Below are 21,852 nucleotides of genomic sequence, written 5' to 3' on the forward strand. Positions count from 1 at the left end.
CTCAAGTGACCTTAAGGTGCTTTTATGTACACTACAGTTGGATATAACTATAACCATTCGCTGTTTTATTTTTATGAATTCACCTTTATTTTATCCTGTATGCACTTAATGTACATGTGCTTTATCCCGCAAAGAAAAGATGAGACTGTCGGAAAAACAGATTCACTATCAGTTTATCAGTTTTTGGGCCAGGTCTCGGTCACAGGAAGGCCCTTACAGTCACTGGTTTTTAAAATAACGGCTACATCCTGTTTAAAAGGTGGGCTCTTGTAGGTTTGACAAAGAAAAAACAAGGGGCCTCACGATATGCAAGCCTACGCACACGTGCGCTGATACGAGAACTGTGGGAAAACACTAGGGTGATAACAAAGGCATTTGTTAGATTGTAGCTAGAGGGATGGGTGCACTGAAACTGTCCAGCCAAATCCCTTAAATAAGCCTTTAACAACTCATATCGATGTAATCACATTTGACATTGAGTATGTAAGTTAATGTTTCACGCTTACATTTCTCAGTAGACATCAAATCCACGGCAAACACCTCAAGTGACCTGCAGGCGTCCATCCAGAAAGAGTGTTTGAGGGATTTGAGATGAATGTTGGCTGTATAAGACATTTTCAACCAAGAAAAAGGGGTTTTCCTCTTTGAAACCACTGTTTTATAGCATCTCTGCAACAGAGCCTTAAGTTCTGATTGGACTAGAACAAAAAACTCTCAAGATCATATGAGACAGATTGCTGACAGATGTTATTACCCTGTTGAGCATTCAATAGGTTACTTCAGTCAACCAAAGAAGTATCGAGGAAGTGATTTCTAACCATAAATAACACCCTAAAATGAAAACGAGATTATCTTCAAACTTCTCCATTTTCCACTTTCGACCTTGTTCGGGTCTTCTGTTTAAGGTCTGAGGAAAAATATACATTTTTACATACTACCACATCATCATACCCACACATCTGTTTCCTGCATGTCGGGAGGCCGAATGTGACGATGAAGGAAGTGTCTTCTCTTTCAGGGGTGGCCTCTCTTGTGACTCATCCTATTGTTTAGCTCACCCTTCTTAGTCACCCCCTCCTAGATTATGAGAAGGTTCTTGGGAATGCATTACTATCCGTGCCCCCCCCACTCCACGGTCGTTCTCGTCATAACCAGTAAGTTCGCCGGCTGTCGGGAGAAGCAGCCACATCCAGCTGGAAGGGCTGCGCCCCCTTGAAAATATTCAGGGCACCGCTAAGTAGACAGATCACGATGAAACTACTCGTTTCTGTTGAGCTGATTGAACAGAAGGATGCCTGATAAGCAGCTCCAGCGACCCTTCATCAGTAAGCAGATTACCCTTTATTCCAAAGAATGCTCGGGATATTCCGTCTGCGAAGGCAGGCGCGCTGATGGACTTGTTGTAATTACACTGAAGAATGACTAGACTTGCTGTTTGAGTCAGTAATACAGAGCGATCGAATAATCTCCAGATGAAAACATCATCCAAAAGAAAAAAAAAAAACGATAATTTTAGAGGGTGTCGATTATAAGAAAAGGGAAGCTGCAAACTGAACTGGTGTTCTCTTTGCAAACGTATGATGCAATCGTTCACTTCTTGAGTTTTCGATGGCATCAACTGCAGTGAGAGGAACTACTTCCTTTTTTTTTTTTTGAAACATATGGTGCAGAAGTTGAAAACGAATTATGCCGAAAAGTTCAGCAGCCAGCTTTGACTCTGGTCAGAAGTCAGAAGGTCAATCGTGACGAGAAACTGCGCTGCCGATTGCTGTCATTGCCCTTTTTTTCATAAGAAAATGGAGATCTGATTCTTTAATTGTCCACATTTTAGGAGAAAAAAACGATCTGATGTCTCTCTGCGGGGCATATTTTCTAATCTAAACTTATAAGTGTAATACGTGTATGTGTGTGAGTGTGTGTGTGTGTGTGTGTACATCCATCTCATTCTGTATAAATAGTCTCAACCTGGAACACGCTTTCACAACCTGCGGTTTCATGGCGTTTACACTAGATAGCATTCACCTATTCAAAAGTACACACACACACACACACACACACACACTGATAGCAAAAGAGCTGCTATGCAAGGCGCAAACCAGGACATCGAAAGCAACTTTAGGTTCAGTTTCTTGATCAAGGACATTTCAGCAGATAGGAAGGAGGAAGTGGGGAGCAAACCGCCTACCTTAAGATCAGATGTGTAAAAAATATATAGCCAGCAGTCACATTCTGCGTTTGTGTGATGATATATGATTATACATATATATTCTGGCTCTATCTATCTATCTATCTATCTATCTATCTATCTATCTATCTATCTATCTATCTATCTGTATATATGTCTGTATGTATGTACATATATATATTTGTTTATGTATGTATGTACATACATACATATATAAACAAATATATTGCCATGCATATGTATGCATGTGTATAGCCATACCTACATGCACACATATACCTATACCTACATACCTACACGCATATATAAACATACTTACGTAATCATACAAAAAATCATTATAGACAATGTTTTATTACGCATGGCTTTTTTTCTTTTTTGCTTTGTTTTGTTTGTTTTCTTAAATGATTGTTATTCTTGTTATTTTTTTTCCCACCTATACAAAAAGAGAAATATACACTTTATATATACATACAGGTACTAGTGAAGATACTAGACAAAGGTGAAGAAGGCCTGCTGTTGTACGCTACTTGTTATCACTTTTTGTACATGTAAATACTGATTATATTTATATTTGATATTCTTTATCTTAATTTTATTGGATATCTTTAGATTTCTTCAGATATTTATATTTATTACTGCTGCACGTCATCATTAACTACCTCTACTGCACTATCCACTCTCTGCTGTGTGTGATATCAAATTTCCCCAGTGTAACATTTGGCAGATTCTCATGGTTTTGTGTTTTATGAATAGTCGTACAATGTTGTTGTTGATGTGTGACACTAACCTGCACCGTTAGCTGTCATAACAGCGGATGCACCTTTAGTTTAACTGTTGGCATTGTGACACGCTCCCCTTTGGGTTTCCCCTGTTGATGGTTGTCGAATTAAAGCTGTCTTCTAGAGAGCATTATCCTATGAGCGCTACATCCTTGACTCTGTTTGGCATTTTGCAAAACTCCAGCTCGTGACACTTGAAAATCCCAAAAGTAAATTCAAACGCCCAGAAGATAAAATAACCAAACAACACCAATAAGCGGACTGGAAACAGTGACATTTACGTAAAAAACAGGAAGCAGAGCTGGAGGTCGCGGAGATGAAAATGTTGAGGTTCTCTTTGGGAGGGACCAGGACGGACGGGATCAGGAACGAGTCCGTCAGAAGGAACCAACATGTTGGAGGTTTTGGAGAGAAGGTTGGGGATGCTGGCATTGGAGCTGCAAGCAGGAGGTCTCGAGGAAAACCAAAGACAATATTTACGGACGAAGTAAGAGAGGATGTTGTAGCATTTTAGTCAGGGGAAAACACCCGAATGACGATAAAATGCCGGTTTAATGAACAATAGCTGTTGTTGGCCGCAGCCACACAAAACTGCAATACAACTAACTGTTCCCGCTCAATTCCAGGTTAAAAAACAAAAACAAAAACAGAATTTCTTGCACCCCAAATTGCACCCACAAAATTCCCAACAACCCCAAAATCACACAGAAAACAAGCATCAACATAAACCCCAAGATTGGTGACTCACTACAATATGAAGTTTGTGTATTTTTCTTTGATGTTGCGCATTGTTATCCCTCTTGTTGCCGTTGTCTGCTGTCTATCTATTCGTGCATGTCTTGTTATGATCTGTCTTTCTATTTATATTTATATTCATATTTATTTTCTTTTTTTTTTTTGACTAAGAAATTTCCCCTATGGGAATCAATAAAGTTTATCTTATCTTAGTTGGCGTGAGAGAAGAGGATCCAGAAAAAAGTGTTAGATGGAGAAGATTGATTTGCAGTATCGACATCTAAAGGGGAAAAAAAAAGAGTCGAAAGGAAAAAAAAGAACATCAATAATACACAGTATATCTCCATATTACACTTAAGCGGTTGAATAAAAAGTAACCGGGGTGGACGCGCCCATCCCCGTGTCCGTGGAGTCCCGCGTCACGATCACAGCAAGAAAGGGGAGGCGTCTGCTGACGCCATCCACGCCCCACCCACTTCTCTTTTTCATTTACATTTTCTACAGTCCCGACGAGTAAGCGCACGGTTATGTGTGTGTGTGTGTGTATGAGAGAGAGAGTGTGTGTGTGTGTGAGAGTGTGAGTGTGTGTGAGTGCGGGGAGGAGGCGGTGAACGTCGCGCAGACACACCTCGGAGCTCAAGAGAGATGAACTGACGCGGGATCATCCACTTTGACATTTTTTTTTTGGGGAAGAAGTTGAGTTGGAGAAACGGTTCCGGGGTACGACTTTGAGGTATGTGTGTGTATGCATGCATGTGTGTGTGTGTATGTGTGTGTGTGGATCCCGGAGTGTTTTCCGCCAGCTTGTTTCTTTGAGCGCACAAAAGCAGCACGTTGCAACTTGCCCGCCCGCTCCCTCTCTCTCTCTCTCTCTCTCTCTCTCTCTCTCTCTCTCTCTCTCTCTTTCTGAGGACACCGATTTTGGTTTTTACGAGAAGAAGAAAGTAACGGGGGGAAGAGAGAGGACGGTGCTTCCACATACAAACTCTTTTGTTCTCCTTTTGTTGCGCCGCCTGACTGTATAGCAGACGGGACGGTGAAGCGCAAAAACACGTTGAGGTCGTGCGTGTACTCCCGTTTGCACCGGCGTGCACTTAAACTATCAGTTTGCTAGAAAAAAAATACATTTAAAATTATAAAAAAAAAAAAATTTACCCCCCCCCCACTTAAGTCTATGTTTACTTTAGAGCGGATGTAACGCTCACATGATAACACAGCTGGCAATGTTGTTGCAACCCAGTCTAAGGACACAGTGAAAAGTAAGTCCAGTTTATTTCTAAATACACAAACCTTGTTTTTTTTTTCTTTTTTTTTTCTCCACATCAGACATAACCGTCTTACAGCATCCAGCCTCAACCTGTAATTGAGGTCTGTTTATGTGACAAACATAGAAAGAAACTATACTTAATAGAGGTGCTGGCAGGGAAAACATCATGTCACAACTATGTATGAAATAGCAAAGCAGTGACTGCTGACTTTTGTGTGTCAGAGTCACACACACACACACACACACACACTGGGCCGTGCTGTCACTCTGCATGTTTTTTTGTGAGGCGTGCATTTGTTTTTATTTTTCCAAATGTGGCAACAGGTATGTAAGATCTTTCAAACTAACAGCGTTAATCTCTGTCACATGTGTGTTGCCAGTTTATATCTATCTTGAACAAGATGTTGCGCAAACAGGGTCAAACCTGTTTTGTGTGTGTGTGTGTGTGTGTGTGTGTTTGTGTGCAGACATTGCTTGAGGCTGTGCAGCAACCCGGTGAATACAAATGGGCAGCCACCTTAGTCCTGTGGAGGAGTTTAACTCTATCATTTAGGAAGAGGATTTAAGAAATAAAAGCAGGTGGTGTAAAACTGTGCTGTAGGTGAGGGATTTCATCAGAGAGCGCGCGTGTGTGAGTGTGAAGGGAGGGGAAAGTTCTTGCACATGTGTTAGTCATTTAGAGGAGAGCTTGCTAAACGATTTACATCTGTTTTCTGATCTTTGAACCCCCTCCTTCTTCCCCTCTCTCCTGTTTCGCTTATTCTGTCTCTCCTGCTGTCTTCTGTTTCCCGTAAGGGGTGATGCTGTCACTGTGTGTATGTTTCAGTGTGGTGGGCGCTACAACTGGAACGCGCTCCGGCCCCGTTATTATTGCACTCTGAGGATTTTAAATATGTGAATGAAATGTCTGAGTTTCCATTCCATGCGTCCATTAGTGGTTCTGGCACATTTTCCGACGTATCATTACAGAATGTGTGTCCATATTAAGGACTCAGCCTGACCTCGAGAAAATCAAGGTATCTGGGTCAGAGATGTGTGTGTGTGTGTGTGTCCAGGAGTGGGTAACTGGCAACCACGTGTGTGTTGATTATCTTCCATAAGTCCTGCTGGTTTGTCTGTGGGTACAAAATCCATTACTCAGCAATTCTCTGATCCTTAACTTCTAAAACACTTATTTCTGCGTGTAGGTTCCACGATTTGGGTCTTATTGCTCACAAAACTATTTTGTTCAAAGCACAGAGAGACCACCTCAGAGCAGATGTTTTTGTTTTTTTCCCCCCCTTCTCTTCCCTCCACCTCATAATGAGACATATACACAGTGTGAGCGTTCACTGGCGTTCCCAGAGCCCTGTGTTTTCACAAACACATCTCAAAGTTTGTTTAATCCAGTCTGTCGTTACCTGGAATCCTGACCCCGGAGGCTCCGCATTGTTTTCTATTTGCATCGCCATAAAACCTCATTATAGTCACGGATAGCTAAACAGTACTTTTTCTCTTTGAAGAGTAAATGTTTTCTTCCAACCTGTGATTACGTCACAGAACATTGAATAAAATCTGAAAATTCCCGATCTGTAACTTTAGTAACTTTGGCAAGGCGGCCTCCAGTAAGGTCTTAGGGGAGTAAAATAAAAAGAGATTTAAAGATCAGTGGTGCTGTTTCACACAACAAATACTGTAAATCTGGTAAATGGGGCCTCAAATGCTGCCAAATAACTTTGGATAAGCAGCATAATACCCGATTTGTTTTGAGTTTGTCAATTTTCCAACTATTGGCTCATTTAAATCAGCATTTTTGTTCATTGTGATTGTGAATCTAGTTGTACTTTTTTTTCTCTTTAACATTGTTTTTTCAATAGCATGAGTTAATTCCCAAAACAGTGGCGTTGGTGGTGGCTTGTATGCTTTGGAAGGGGAAAACAAACTACTTGAAGGACCCAAAAGTGACCTTAAAACAACTTGGATACTTCATCATCCTAAAATCAGAAAATACGTTTTTTTTTTTTAAACATATATTTCCGTGACCCATTGGCTAACCAATCTAAGATAAAAAGGGAAACCGCTAAAGATTCAGTTTGGAATTTTGCTCTGGAATTTGGTTTATTAAATGACAAAGAAACTGAAAACAATTTAATTTTTGAGGACAAATTATCCGTCTGTTTTTTTTGTTTGTTTGTTTTTTTAAATATATATATATACAGAGTCTATTGCGCATCACTCGAGGTCACAACCTAATGCTTACATTGCATCTCTTTTAAAAAACAACTATTTTCTGTAAACCAGACAGCTGCTTTGTCTCTAATCTGTTTTGCCAGTTTTCCGCAGACACTAGGTGCCACTCTGCCCCTCTCCTAAATTAAATATTGCGTCGCAAAGCATAAAGCAGTGATGCAATCACAGAATTCCATACAACAAGACAAAGGATCTGTGTAGACTGTCTTGTGTTTTTGTTTCTGTGGCTTTAGATTATGATGTCACAATTCAGTTATTGCATATGTGTGTGTGTGTGTGTGTGAGCGGGAGGGGGGGGGTATCAGGTTATATGAAAGTCAGACATGTAGCTTTTGTCTGGATTACCTCAGAACTTAATGATGATAGAAGAGAATAAAGGGCACTGGATACAGAGAACGAGACACTGAGATACAAACACACTGACTGAGACAGACCTTCTCAAAGAATCACATTGATTTTTTTCTTCTGATGTTCTGCAGCAGCTTCAATCACAATAAAGCAGCATTACTGTTGCTGGCTACTCTGTGTAGCTCCTCTACACACACACACACACACACACACACACACATATGCCATAAATGCCCTCCCCCTTACAGCTTGATAGGTTGTGGTGCAGAGAGATTGGGCATCTAAACTGCCTGAAGTAGATTAAGCCTTTAGTCAGTATCAAAGCAAATGACCGTGTCTTACGACAAATGGCAAAATATAGCTGAGCCACTTGTTTCTCTCAAAATCATTGGATATTTTGATCAGAAGTGGAAACCACATGATTGCCTGCCACTCCAACTAAAAATATCTATGTACGTACTGTGTAGTTAGAGTCATGTCGAGCACAAGGCATAGAATCAAATGGGAAAGACCCTTAATTTAGTCTCTTTTTGGCCAAACCATGTGTGTGTCTGGCCAACTGTAGTCTTGTTTGGTAGTCCAAGGTAACAGTTGTTATTGGGGTTTCTCTACCAGCATGTAAACAAAGGAGACCCTCCCAAATCCTGGCCGGCAAATCTGCCACCCAATGAGACGTGAGCTCGCAGCTGGGCTCTGCCAGTAGGTGAGGAGGGGTGTGGCTTTGCTCCAGAAGGGGAAAATCAGCAGTAAAGCACAAAGCTTTGAATCTAGAACTGCAGCAGACAGCAGAGCCATAACAAAGACTCTTCCTTTATGCTCAAACTCTGCTGCACACTCAAGAGCCAGAAGGCCAAATTGTTACATACCCCCAATTTCACTGAGGAAAACACACCGGTCAGGCTGTGTGGAGTTTTTTTTTTTTTTTTTTTTTTTTTGAGTCAAGAGATAAGTGTGTCAGACCTCGCTTTTATTTTACAGTGGGTGTGTCCGCAGTTAAGAGGTTCAGAGCTCGTCTTGTCCCCCCCGATCTACATCCACCTGTTCTCATCAGGTTAAATATATGCATCTAGGAACATATGTCACTGTCATCTGTCTTAATGCTATAGTGCAGCCTTTTGTGGTTGAGTGACAGGTGCGGCCTTCACCAGTAACCCCCCCCCCCAGCAATTATTCAGGACATATGCTGTGACTTTGGTTTGTGTAAGCACTTTGATTTTAACCTTTTAAAGTAAAGCACTCATGTGCTCAATTGCTCCTGTCCTTCAAAGATGTAGTTGAACATACATTTAGACACGTGTGTGTGTTTTATTTATAATCATCATAGCCCAACTGTTGTGTCTTTCCTTTTTTTGTGATACATATCTGAATGTATGCAACCACATAAGGATGTCTGGGAAAGTTCTTTAAGCAATCTGAAAATTAATCAACATATGTTATAACTTATAACTTATGTTATTAATCATCGTGTTTAAAATGTCAGGACGATTTTTCCTTCTTCTTTTTTTTTTTTTTTTTTTGTCCTGTCATCCTTACCGAAGCCAAACGCCATAAACAAAAGACACAGTGTCCTTTATCAGAACACACTGTGCTGTTTGGTTGGTGTTGGCAGTTTTCAAAAAGCAAACTCAGGTTGTGATGAAGGCCCAAAGCTGAGAACAATTAATTGATAAAAAAAAAAAAACATGAGTAAGATTCAGCAGGCTGGGAGTTCTAAATGTCAACTTTGAGTTTTCATGTACAAAGGTCAAAGAAAATACTCCGCAAAGGAAAGAAAAATCACAAAATGAACTACTGACATACTTTCGTCCACGTTTGAGCATTCGATCAGCAAAGTTGTGACGATGTGCTAGATTCGTCAAAGTGGAAGTGAGACGCTTATCTTGCAGTAGAACCATGAAATAAGTGTTCAGTTTTTTTTTTTTTGCGTAGTGTCTGAAATGTGGTTCTTCATACCTAAGCAGATATGGTTACATAAAAATGTGGTCTGAATATCATGATATAACCCCCCCCGCACACACACACACACGTCACCCAGCCTTTTGTGTGTATATGTGCGTTTGTGCGTGTACCCTCCTGCTGTGCCCGAAGTGATAATCACTTTGCAGGTTCATCACATTCCCACAGCGTGACTCAAAGTGGTGTCTGTGCCTTTTCAATCCTCCCCATTCATTCTGTAATCTGCCTCGCCCCGGAGCTCTCAACGTGTGGCAACGCGGCTCTGCTATCGCATGAAAAAAAGGCCAGTCCGTGCAGAACACAAACATACACACCGAAACCATCAATTCACCGCATAAGAAATTAGCGATTACATAAGTAGCACAATCTGCGCAACGAGATGCTATTTCTTCTCGAAGATTATCGGCTCATCTTATTCGAACAGGGTTTGCCAAGTGACATCTCGACACGTCACGCGTTACAGTTAAATCTTAAAGGCCAGATTCGTCCATAGTCAAGACTACATTGTAGTAAAATTTAGTTTCTTGTCAGACAAGAACAGATGCAACCATTGTGATTATCCGTGCACGCTAACATATAGCCACGATTGAAACTATATTCAACTAAAAATGATCAAATAAACCCTCCAAAGTTAATGGCTTGCTGTTGGAAGTATTGCCAAAGATGTGATAAATGCGCTGTTTTGTTTCACACAGAACAAGAAATCCCTTGTGGAAACCGTGGTAATGAGAAGAAGAGTCGAGTCAACCCAACTAAAGACGTCACCCGTGTAGATTCACATGACACAGTTCTGGTGACATTAGTGTGTCCTTGCGTGGGTGTTTTACGAACCCTAAAACCCAGATTGTAAATTCCCATAGCCTTGTGTCTCCCTAGTGACATCATCGTAATGTGGGAGAGGGGTGGCTTTCACCAGAGGTCAGTTCATGAGGAGGCCTCAGAATTCCCCCGCTCCTCTGCCGCAGACCCCCAATCCAACACAGGAAATACAAAACAGATATCAACCCCCAACACCAAAACACCCTTTTTTATGTCAAACCAGTTTCCCAGACTCACCAACCCATGTCTTTCCCGCCCCGAAATAGTTTTCATTTCTGAATCTTAACACCGTGCGTGTCGATGCGGCTCCCGTTCGCTCCTCCTCTAACCGCCATAAAATCCCAGTGTAGAAAAAGTCTGGGAATTATTTGTTTCTGCAAATCCACACATTTCTTGTAAAAACACGTGGGGCCTTTTGTTACAGACAAGGGCACAATGGAAGACACAGTGTGGACCCTTCTCTAGGATTACGGCTCTGTGGAGTGGTGGCGCACATATCCGCGAGGGAGGAACTTTAAAACTAATAAAAACAAGTTGATGGGTCACAAAATTAGTTACGCTTTAGCCTCAGTACACTCAGAGAAAGACATCTCAGAGACAGATTGTTGTTAGTGATGGCTTTAAGTGCATTTTTGTTCTGCTTTTTTAAAATAGATCTACCATCTAGCTTGCTCAGTGGTGGAGGCTTTCTCGTGTTTACAGAAGCGTCACGCATTGTTAGGTCTCGCCATTTCTCAGTAGCTTTCAGGTTAGTCCTCATAATAAAACCGTCAGTGATAAATTGTTGCAGTTGATTCTGTTTCTGTGGCAGGAAGGGAAAGCAGACAGAAGTGGAAATGGATGAACCTTCTTAGTAAAAGTAAACTTGAGGATAGCTGGTAAGCTGGTTAGCTGGCTACGGTTACAGACTCCCACTGAGAAATACGTCATCAAATGTTTTTAACAGGAGTTCCACCCGAGCAAATGAGTCAAAAAGAAATATATCTTTGCTGAATATTACATTACATTACATTGCAGTCATTTCGCAGACGATTTTATCCAAAGCGACGTACAAAAATAACTGAATAAGACGGGAGAAATAAATGCCAGAAAAAAAAATAAGGGTTTCAGCCTGTAAAAAGTGCGGCGCTGTGCTTAGTGCTTCTGCCTCACTGCAACAAGTTCTCTGGTTCCAGTCCGGCAAGGCGACCCCTCTGTGTGGAATTTGCACGTTGGTTCTTCCCGTGTCTGCATTTTCCTCCGGGTTCTCAAATTTCTTCCCACAGTTCCAACATGCCGTGGGACCCGAAATTGTCAAGACGTGTGAATGAGAGAGTGAATGGTTGTATATTTCTATATACGACGCTGCCTCTCGCCCAATGACAGCTGGGATAGCCGCTGCAGGATAAGCAATATGGATCGTGAATTAATAAATATGAAAGTTTATCAGGGAAGAAAAACTAACTGCCTGACCCAATATTTCACTAAAAACTAAATATAAGTAAACCCTGTCCTCCTGAGCAGGGGTTTACAACTTTTCCCATCACTTTTCCCATCACTTTTTATGTGCTGATTTATATTTATTTTATGTTGATTAGTTTGCCAGGATTGGCTTCCACAAATATTTGGCTTCCATAGTCCTGCTCGGTGGTCTGCCTCTTGCAGAGACTTTCAATCGACCCTGGGAAAAATCCACACGTTCAGCAACACACATTGCGATTGGGACTTTTGCATTTCTGTTGTTTATTAAAAACTCATTGCATTCACATGGTTGGTCTTCTCTTATTGGCTATTTCTCTTTAAGCATGCACTGCAAGGCTTTTTTTCCCTGAGGGGAGCTGTGGTTCAAAAGTACATGCACGCACATCTGTTTATGGATACACACTAAATGGCAGACTGCTGTGGGCTATCTCTTTAAGTCTTTGCGCCAACAGATTTGTGCGTGTGAGTGACCGGACAATGCTTCGGATTCTTTTGTTTGGGGCTGTGCTTCGGATCCATGCATAAGTACGTCACTATGTCGTCATTTTGAATGTGCATCTACGTACTTTGCCTGGTCAGGAAATGAGCGCATTGTCACCTCTAGATTCCTCCAACGTTGGGTTCCTCCTTCAGCCCCTTTACAGCCTCTCGCTCTGGATTTTTTCCCCCCTAGTGCTCGGTTAACATCCCATCTATCTGTGTGTTTTAATTAGGGCCTCTCCTCTTTTTTTTATGGCTGAATGGCCGCTTCATTAACAGAAACACTGGGAGATTTACGCCCTGATCTGTTTAGCCCATAGTACACGTCAAGAGGGATAGTGTGTGTGTGTGTGTGTGTAAGAAGCAGAATGGGGTGTGGGGGTTGCTTGAGGGGAATTGATGACGCAATTTCCCTTGAGGGGTGGACCTCCCATCTGTGAGTAGAATAGACAGGATCTAGCAAGAAAGTAAGAGAGGGAACCAGTAGATATAAATGGGACACGGGGGGTGTATACTATGCAAGTCCTTTCCTTTCCTCAGTTGAGGTAGAATCTCGTTCTAATCAGAGTATTGATCATTTTCCTGTTATCCGTTTTCAATTATTTATGATTCTCTGTTTCTTAATGCCTGGTGAATATACAGAAATGCTGTTTTTCCGCTACCCTGTGCAAAGCTTCCTTCTGGTTGCAGCGGAAAATAAACTTTATCATGTTAGTGATGGTGTGGGTGTGGCTAGCTGTGTGTCACCCCCCCCCCCTTACCAGACCAGACCAACCCCACCCTTAGCAGGGCTCCCCACGTGGTCTGCTCCATTCAGATCTCCGTAACCAGCAGGAGAGACTGTGAGGTCAGATGGCGAACCAGCTGCTCTCGTCGTCTTCGGCTCGCTCTTTCGAGACAGGAAAATGACAAGAGGCACAGTTGAGTCAAAAGCGAGACGGTGTCATGATCTAAATCGCTTCATCTTTCCATGTTCTTTAGTGCCATTTCACCCTGGTTCGACAAGCCAGATTTTTGTTTTCGTTCTTTCATGTCCTTAATCTGGAAAAAGAAACTGAAGTACCACTAATAGCCAATTTAGCAATCTTTACCATCCCTCAATGTTTCTGTCCATCTGTGCTCTTCTCTCAGGTTAAGTGGAAGAGTGTGTGTCTTTTTTTTCCCCTTCTAAATGTCCTATTATTTGTCCATTAGCAAATGGGCTGATTTTGTTCCATATATTGCATTCACTTGTTGGTTGGAAGCCTGTTGCACATCAGGGACCCCGCAGATCATGTGGTGGGTTTTTTTTTTCCCTCTCTCTCCATTTCCTCATACCGAAATATTTGTCACTTGTGTTGATGGCAAGTTTCCATTACATGCCGAGAAAACATGACAGTTAAAGCGGAAATAAAGAGGCGGGTTTTGAATGCAAGTCTTTGTGCGTGTCACATTGCAGATTTTTTCTCGGTGATGCATCAGTTCGCATGTTAAAAGCCAGTCTACAATCCGTACGCTCTATTGCATCCTACCGCCACACACACACACACACACACACACTCACAAAGTAAAAGACGTATTGTTTTCTTATGTTTTTTTTATGACTGAACTGTCCCATTAGTTAAGTTCCTCAAAAATAAGTATGCAGGCCATGAGAATGAAAAGAGAGTGAGGTAAACTGAGGAAAGTCTTGGCTGTCTTCCTTTTCCCCTTTCCTAGACACTCATCTGACCCAGTTTTCCTTCCTTCTTTTTCCTTTGTCTTCACCAACTTTCTGCTCATTTTATGCCTGAACGATTTACCATTTTTAGGCCTCTAGATGCTGAGGGCTTTCTCATGGAGACATCTCACAGACCTTGGTCTTGTGGGGCCTCACTTTATTTCGTGTGTGTGTGTTCTTTTGTGTGTGTACAATTGCTGCCTGTGATACAAGGGCGTGTTTCCAAATACTGTAAACAAAACCATTTTAATGGGATTCCTGGAACTGCAGTAAAGTGTCCCAAAAGCATGGCGGTGCATCAGGGTCACACAGATCAATGAAAACCCGAAAAACCAGGTAGACCTTTTTTTTTTTTTTTTTTACTTAAAATAAAGGGTTCAAGTCATGAAACCCACATGGGAAATGGAAACGATTGCATTGTCTTGAACATTCTTGTTAAATCAGCAGCCAACCTTCAACAGAAAAACTTCAGTCAGTTACTTTAAAACTAGTTGGAAAATTTCTGTAAAATAATGAGAAATCAGCAGAAGATGAATATAAAACTGAATTCACAAACTATCTGTGTTCTGGTCATTCATATCAGAAACCATGTAAACAATTACCTGAAAGTTAAAACCTGTAAAAATATAAAGCAATATCTGGGAATTTAACACATTTACTTTCTGAAATTGGAATGGACTAGAGGAGAGGTGTTTTTTTTTTTCTAAAGAGGCTGGAATATTAGTCCCTGCAAAACCAGTGAGACTTGAAAAACCAGTAAATAAACAGGCAAAATGACCCCCGGGCTGTAAAATCTGTGACATATTTAGACAAAAACTCTGCAGTACAAGTATTTAAGCAACGTGATTGCTGTGTATTTCAAAGCTTTGGATGTTGTCCTGCACATCGTAACACCTGGAGATAAAGAAATAGCCGACTAGCCGGCAAAACCTTGCGTTAAATGCTTATTTTTATCTAACGATCCCGAATCGTGATAACAAAGCTGTCTCACACACTGCAGTCATTGCGTTGGACTTCTAACTGATAGTAATACACATTATCCGCATAGGTTTTAAGTGGGACCAGAAGGGACATTAAATACAACATAAAGCGACCATGACAGGTCAGAATTGACGCAGGGCTCCAATTTGAGGTTGCGAGTCCCTTTTGAACTCCCTATGTCACATCCCCTTCCCCCTTGGGCCACAGAGGAAGTAGGAGCATATGTGTTAAGCCAACAGACACTTTGACAACACTGGCCGTCTTTGAGTTACTCTACCCCCTGCCAGTGGCATTAAAACAAAACCACGTTTGATGTCCGGGGCATGTATGCGCTCGCACTCACCACCCATCACAGACACAAGCTGATTTACCTGTATTCGCTGAGCTCTAGGGCAGAAATGACGTGACTGGTGTGTACCCTGACAACATTGATGCTCTTGCATAATGAGATATTCGTAGTGCTGATCTATTCATGAGTCAAAAAAAAAAACAGATGTGTTTCAAATGGACTCTTATTTCTTGAGGCCGTGTATCAATTCAAATGTTAATTCAGTACATTATATATTTACATATACATGTGGTTCCCAGATGAATAAATGGTCAATTAGATTAGGGGAGATTATACACCACTAGGACAGCATAGGCAATAAGAAGTGTAATCTATAATATCGCTCCTGCCTTTGTTCATTATGCATATTTACCATAAACGATATAATTCTCTTTGTTCTGCATCAAAAAACGTGTTTATCCGAGCTCCTTTGTTATGTAACTGACATGGTTTTGTGTCTGGAATGCAAGAATGTCAACCTCTAGTGGTGATGGTGATAAAGTACATCCCTCCGTGTTGCAATTCGGAGGATCCTCTCCCCCAATTTTAGTATCCGGCACGTGTTGTGCAGTGCATCCTTCATGCAAGCATTGCCTGTGATTGGCCATCTGAAGCCCCAGAATATCACTCCATGTTCTTTTTTTTTAGTGCCGTCTTAATCAGGAGAGTCCTAATTAACCAAGCACCACTGGAACACATGCATATTAACAAGTCAATCCTATTGACACTGCAGGAGGGGAATTTTTTATGATTTTGACCTAATGTCAAAGTAGTCATAGTTTAATGACTCTGAAGAATTATACAAAAAAATAATAAGAATAATCAAAATGTAATGAATAATTTGAATGTTGGTACACTTCATGTAGAAGTCAGCCCTTTTAATGTCCTGTCAAAACAAAAATATTCTTAAGTACAAGTTACAATAAACTGTTCCTCATGTATATTGAATCTGAGCGAGATGTAGTTAGCGTGGGATCGACAGATAGAGTGGGAGAGAGAGAGAAAGAGAGAGAGAGAGAGAGTGTGTGTGTGTGTGTGTGTGTGTGTGTGTGTGTGTGTGTGTGTGTGTGTAAGCAAAAGCTATAAAACAGACACTGAACTCCAACCAGCTCAGTTGCGAACAGCTGTGCTAGACAAAGCAGCTCTCCTCTGAGAGGCTCTGCAACATACTGATAAACAGGACAACACCTTTTTAGTGGTTTCCTCAGAAGATTGATTTCAAACCAAAATAGCAGCAATGGCGACAATGTTCAGATACCCCATCTTTCCTCATCTGCAGGGTGAGTTCAGACACTTTTTGCTCATTTAAGATATCATTGCCTGGCATGATTCAGATAGTTTGTTTCTGTTGTTAGGTACATTTTCTGCAGTCCGTTGCATCAGTTTTCTCATCCGAGCAGATTAGCTGCGTGATTTATCTTAGATGTGTTTAGTTCTTAACTTCTAGTCGGTCCTTCATTGAAATGGTTCATATGAAACATCTAAATGTTTCTTTTTAGCAAAACAGAAAAAAGTAATGCTGAATTCTCACAAACAGTTCCATTTTCTTCAGCAAATGTTTTTGGTCATTGCATTTCTTCTGTAATTAAGATGAGATGTTTATTTTAACATCCCATTAGATCTGTAATTAGAAGATTACCTTTTGGATCGAATGAATAAATTGAAATAAACTGTATAAACAAGCAATCTGAAATATAAACAGCTCTGAAAAACAAACTGCTGGCTTGCTGACATCTAACTATTATAAGGATTATTTTATTGGCTCAAAGTAATAGGCTGGTGATACTGTAATGCGTCGATAGCTCTGAAAGATCTCAATCGTGATGTATCTGAACACATTTAAAATGCAGCTATTTTCTGTTCTCATGCTGTATTTGAATCGTGTGACAGAAAAATCCAATACTTCTTCATATGGTGTTGTACAATTATATAACTCCACAGCTGAGTCCCTCTATCGCTATGACGACTGCTCAATAACAGTCTGAAGCATATTATAGAACATCAGACTGATGACTGAAAATGACCTCATGTGTGGCACCAAAAGTTTTTCTTCCCTTCTTTTCCAACCCAGATTTGTTTCCATGGAGGCATAAATTGTTTTCTTTTCTGCATCAAACTATCATCTTGCAGGTGGTAATTTATGTTTTTTTTTTCTGTCTATTTAGATTCCCGTGACCCTGGTCTGTCACTGTCACCAGGGAGGAGTGTCATGGCGGAGCCAGACTATTTGGAGGGCGACTGCGATGAGCTCATCAAACCCAAGAAGCTGATCAACCCGGTCAAGAACTCCCGTAACCATCAGGACCTGCACAGAGAGCTACTCATGAACCAGAAGAGGTCAGCAAGTAATACTTACCACTTCTTCAGTTACTTTTCGCCACTTTCATGTGCTTATCATGTCTGTTTCCAGATAACCCCGTCACATTGAAGGCTAATTTTCAAAGGACAAACTTTATTGACCTTATCTTAATGTATGAGACTCAAACAAAACTAGGTCAGATACGTTTCTTCAGGTGCTACACGTGATTGAATAGTGAATCATTTGCACGGTTTAATATTGATAGTGAAACTTCTGTTCCATGTTTTCCTTGATTGTAAACATCAGGAAATGTGATTGCTGACAGCAGCTTCCATGTCCATGTCAATTTAGTTTAACCAGAGGGTGATTCACAACAAAAATCAGGCTACTTTCTTGTAATTAGTCTCGAAGAACAGATACAGATCGGGCAAAAGCTTCTGCCTCAGTTCCAGTGACTACCATGTTACCACCCAATCTCCGCCAGAAGAATTATATAAAGCATGGGACGTCAAACTTTTATAGGGACTATTATATAAATACCTCAGCTGCGTTAGCGTGTCAAAAATGTGTTACGTAAAGGTCACGCTATACCCCACTGAGTGAACCTGGCCTGGCCTCTGATAGTTATGTATATCACAAGTCAGGATTTCAAGCATTTGGTCCGTGTGAGCATCCATGCAGCACAGTGTGTATCTTTGCACATGAATACACACATGCTGGGGTCCACTGTCACCAGTCTGACAACTAAGGTTTGTCTTTTCTCTGGTCAAACAGGAGTGCCAGCAGTTTTGTGTCAAACGTACCGCTGCCAGCTGTTACATCACAACAGTGATGCTTTTTGTATTTAACAGGTCAAACACAAAACTTGCGGTTTGAGTGTTGGAATGATATGTAAAGTATAGGAATGCGTCACAGAGAATCTTTGCGGTTCTTGTGATAAAAGTCAATTTAAATCAAAAAACTATTTGTTATTACTGTCTGTACGTCATGCAAGAACGGCACAAATTGGTTTCTCGACATTTGTTATCAGTTTAGCACCTGAAGAAGAGTGTTTGAGAAATCTTGCAGTTTTAATGGTGGGTTGTTTTGATAGGTCTTTTGCAGAGTGGATTAGTCACGATGATGATAGCAGTGAGCGGCTAGGGGGGTGGATGGATGGCTGGCTGCATGAAAAGGGAGAAACAACATGTTATGTAATCAAGATTACAAAACCATCTCTAGCCGAAGGCCTTTCTCAGCCTTTTGCTACCTTTTCAGCTGCAACTTCTCATACTTACGCAGCGAGTGCCAGAAAAAAACACAGTGCAGAATTTTGGGCAAATTAAGTCACTGAAGCATCCAAAGCATTTAAGCATACATTCCATCTATTCAGCTGCAGGGTGTTGACTTGACTTGAGGGAGGTGTTAGGGAATGCAGCATCTATCATTATGGAAACATAAACATCGTCCCTAATCAGGGAGAGCACAGTAAGCATCATATTCGGCTCCTGTTGTTGCTTTGACTGACTCGCCCTTCCTCCTTTCCTCAAGGAGGAGGAGAAAATCAGCCAGAATCAGTTGCACAACTTGTCCTCTGCTCTGCTACAGTTCACTAAGTGCTTTCATAAGACTCTCATTACCGGGCGAATCAGTATGTTGTACAGCAGCATTGACTTTAGTTCAGGTAATATCTACTTGAAAAGAAACTCCCACTGCTTCTTGGAACGTGGTGAGCTTAGTTATGTAATCTTCAAGATTTAATAATACATTTAATTAAGGCAGTGTTGCGTTTAATTGCGGACTGGCAGTCACGCTGTGTTTTCTTCAAGGGACCTTAACAGCCTGACCTCAATATTTCTTTTTTTGCCTTCATGGGAGGGAACAAAAGTTTTGCTGTTTATCTGTTACCGTGTCTTTTCAGCTTAATTGTATGTATGTAACATGTGATTATTTGTAAAAATGGATTTCTTGTCATCTGTTACTTAAAACTCCTACTCGCAACTTACTCCTAAAGTTAACCAATCATCTTTTGTATCAAGGGGGAGTTTGGAATAGTACATCACATATAGCTTCTACCACTATAGATGCCTGTACTGCACGAATGCATGCCTGTTCTCATTTTGACTTGAAACAGTTGACCAGAATACTTTTTTTATGAGGAAGATTTTGTGACCATCATTTTTGAATTTTGTAAGGAGATTTTATTTGTGATTTGAGTTTTTCGATCTTGAAGTAGCAATGAAAAGAAGACAATACACCCCCCCCCCCCCCCCTCCAAGAGGTATTCACAGATCAGAAATGATGGCTTGTAAATTGATCAAAACCATAAGATTTGTGACCCTGACTGACATGTTTAACCACAGATCTCTTAAGTCTCAAGAGGGTCATAGCTGTTTTCTGTTGTGGATCCTTCAAATTCTGAAACATGCGTTTGCATTCTTGTAATATTGTTTTGTGCAAACACACAGGGGGTTGGCTCCTCAGAACAAACCTGAACTCCAGAAGGTTCTTGAGAAGAGAAAGCGGGAGCAAGTTCTCAAAGCTCAGAAGGAGGAACAGGAAGCCCACAAGAAGAGGAGTGATTTGGAGATAGAGCTTATGAAAAGACAACAAAAGTTAGAGCAGGTAAGCAATAATCACTATGAAAAGTCGTCTTAAAAAGTTTAAAACCCAGTTCCTATTATTTATTTATTTTAATCATGATTTTGACAATTTGCTTTATTTTAATTTGCTAATCTGTGGTTTCCAATAGCTGGAACTGGAGCAACAGAAAATTGAAGAGGAACAGGAGAACACCCCTGAGTTTGTGAAAATGAAGAGCAACCTCCGCAGGACCAAGCAAGAAGCCGATGGGGAGGAAAGAACCACCTAAAATCCAACATTGGGTCCGGATGACTGTTCCTGGGCAAAGAGATGTCAGGAGTGTATGTACAAGAGAGTGTGTCGTGTCTTTGGTGCAAGGAGGTGACCTGACAGTGGTCCAAGATGAACTTCCTGGCTTTTCCCGACCTAGCTATTCCTTCCTGCAGTGAGGAGAGAGACTTTTGAGACTAAAGACCCCCTCTACCTGCCTGCTTCGGACCACCAGCTCTCACCTCTGCTTGTCATGCCTGTCCAAAAACACAGCACCCCTTGCAGGAGGGGTTTAAACACTACATGCCTTTCACGCAGGCATGTGAGCGAGCTTCCAATAAGCTCTGATGGAGAAACACGAGTTCTCATCCTCTGTTTTCACTCCTCTCTCCACAGCAAGCTGTCATTTTTGTTTACTGTTGTTGGTGTTGTTATTGTTGTTTTATGTTTGTGCTCATCTTCAGAATCAAATAAGGAAAAGTGGACACTGGATGGACTCTTAAAACTGTGTAATGTAAAAGCCAAACAAATGAGCTTTTGTTATTTATGTTTGTAGGTTTTAGCCCAGCTATAGGGAGGACAATTTTAGTCATTCTGTATTTTAGTTTGTTTTACAGCATAGTTTATGAAGCCAGAACAGGACAAAGGGAGTTTAGGGTTTGTGAAATGCTCAAGTTTGCAAAATGATTATTTTATTTTATTTCATTTCTAATTGAATCATGCCATTTCCTCATCTAATGCATTTTGACCAATAGTAGAACTCCCAGGCATGAGAGTGACCTTTTCTTTATATATTCTGTTGTTTTGTATTAATAAAAGTGTTAATACATAATTTAAGTTTGTGTGAGGTTCATTATTGAAATGAAGAATAAAGCATAGAATCATTGTGCTGTGCTGCAAAACCAATTGTCAGAACATAACTCGTACATTGCACCACAGTTTAGGTCATGCAAGTGGTACAATGCCATCATCCTAAAAATATACACATGATGGGAGACAAAAGATATTTTACAAGGCTGTTTTAAGTGCTAGTTGGTGTTTTGTTTTTCAATCGATACAAATCACAGAAATGGCCAAAATTACATTCGAAAATAACAAAACAGCAGCCTCAAATTATATTCAACCTTTTATTTTAATATATTTGTTATAATCTTAATGGAACACAATGCAAAGTGAAATCATGTGAGTCAAACAGACTAACTGAACTTTACTAAGACTGCAACAATGTGATGTATCCACTAACCTAACTTGTTTCTGAAACAATGTTCCCTTCTCAGATTACTCAGTACTTGTCCTTCAAAAGAGACCGGATGAAAAATTCCAAAGAACAGCATTGCTGAACATATGTTTAGAACACTAAATTGTTTGTTTCTTTCAGTGATCCACATGGAAATGAAACTGGACACATAGCTGTTGCACACGTCAACAAAAATAGTTTTAAGTACAACATA

General features: G+C 40.8%; 1 protein-coding gene across 3 annotated transcripts; it reads left to right on the forward strand.

Moving 5' to 3' along the window:
• Positions 1 to 4,219: 4,219 nt before the first annotated feature.
• On the forward strand, positions 4,220 to 21,238 carry fam107b (family with sequence similarity 107 member B). 3 transcript variants are annotated; one of them, XM_086163627.1, is made up of 4 exons: positions 4,220 to 4,435; positions 17,436 to 17,607; positions 20,017 to 20,173; positions 20,301 to 21,238. In XM_086163627.1, exons 2-4 carry the CDS (start codon positions 17,480 to 17,482, stop codon positions 20,418 to 20,420), a joined length of 405 nt encoding a protein of 134 aa, XP_086019753.1. In that variant the 5' UTR covers positions 4,220 to 4,435; positions 17,436 to 17,479; the 3' UTR covers positions 20,421 to 21,238. The 3 variants fall into 3 exon arrangements, with proteins under 3 accessions (XP_086019753.1, XP_086019755.1, XP_086019752.1); XM_086163629.1 differs by lacking the exon at positions 4,220 to 4,435 and adding an exon at positions 4,611 to 4,961; XM_086163626.1 differs by lacking the exon at positions 4,220 to 4,435 and adding an exon at positions 16,377 to 16,550.
• Positions 21,239 to 21,852: the final 614 nt, after the last annotated feature.

This window comes from Fistularia commersonii, chromosome 17 (assembly GCF_037954325.1).
Source record: "Fistularia commersonii isolate RoL2024-O1a breed Wild chromosome 17, RoL_Fcom_v1.0, whole genome shotgun sequence".
Classification (NCBI taxonomy): Eukaryota; Metazoa; Chordata; class Actinopteri; order Syngnathiformes; family Fistulariidae; genus Fistularia; species Fistularia commersonii.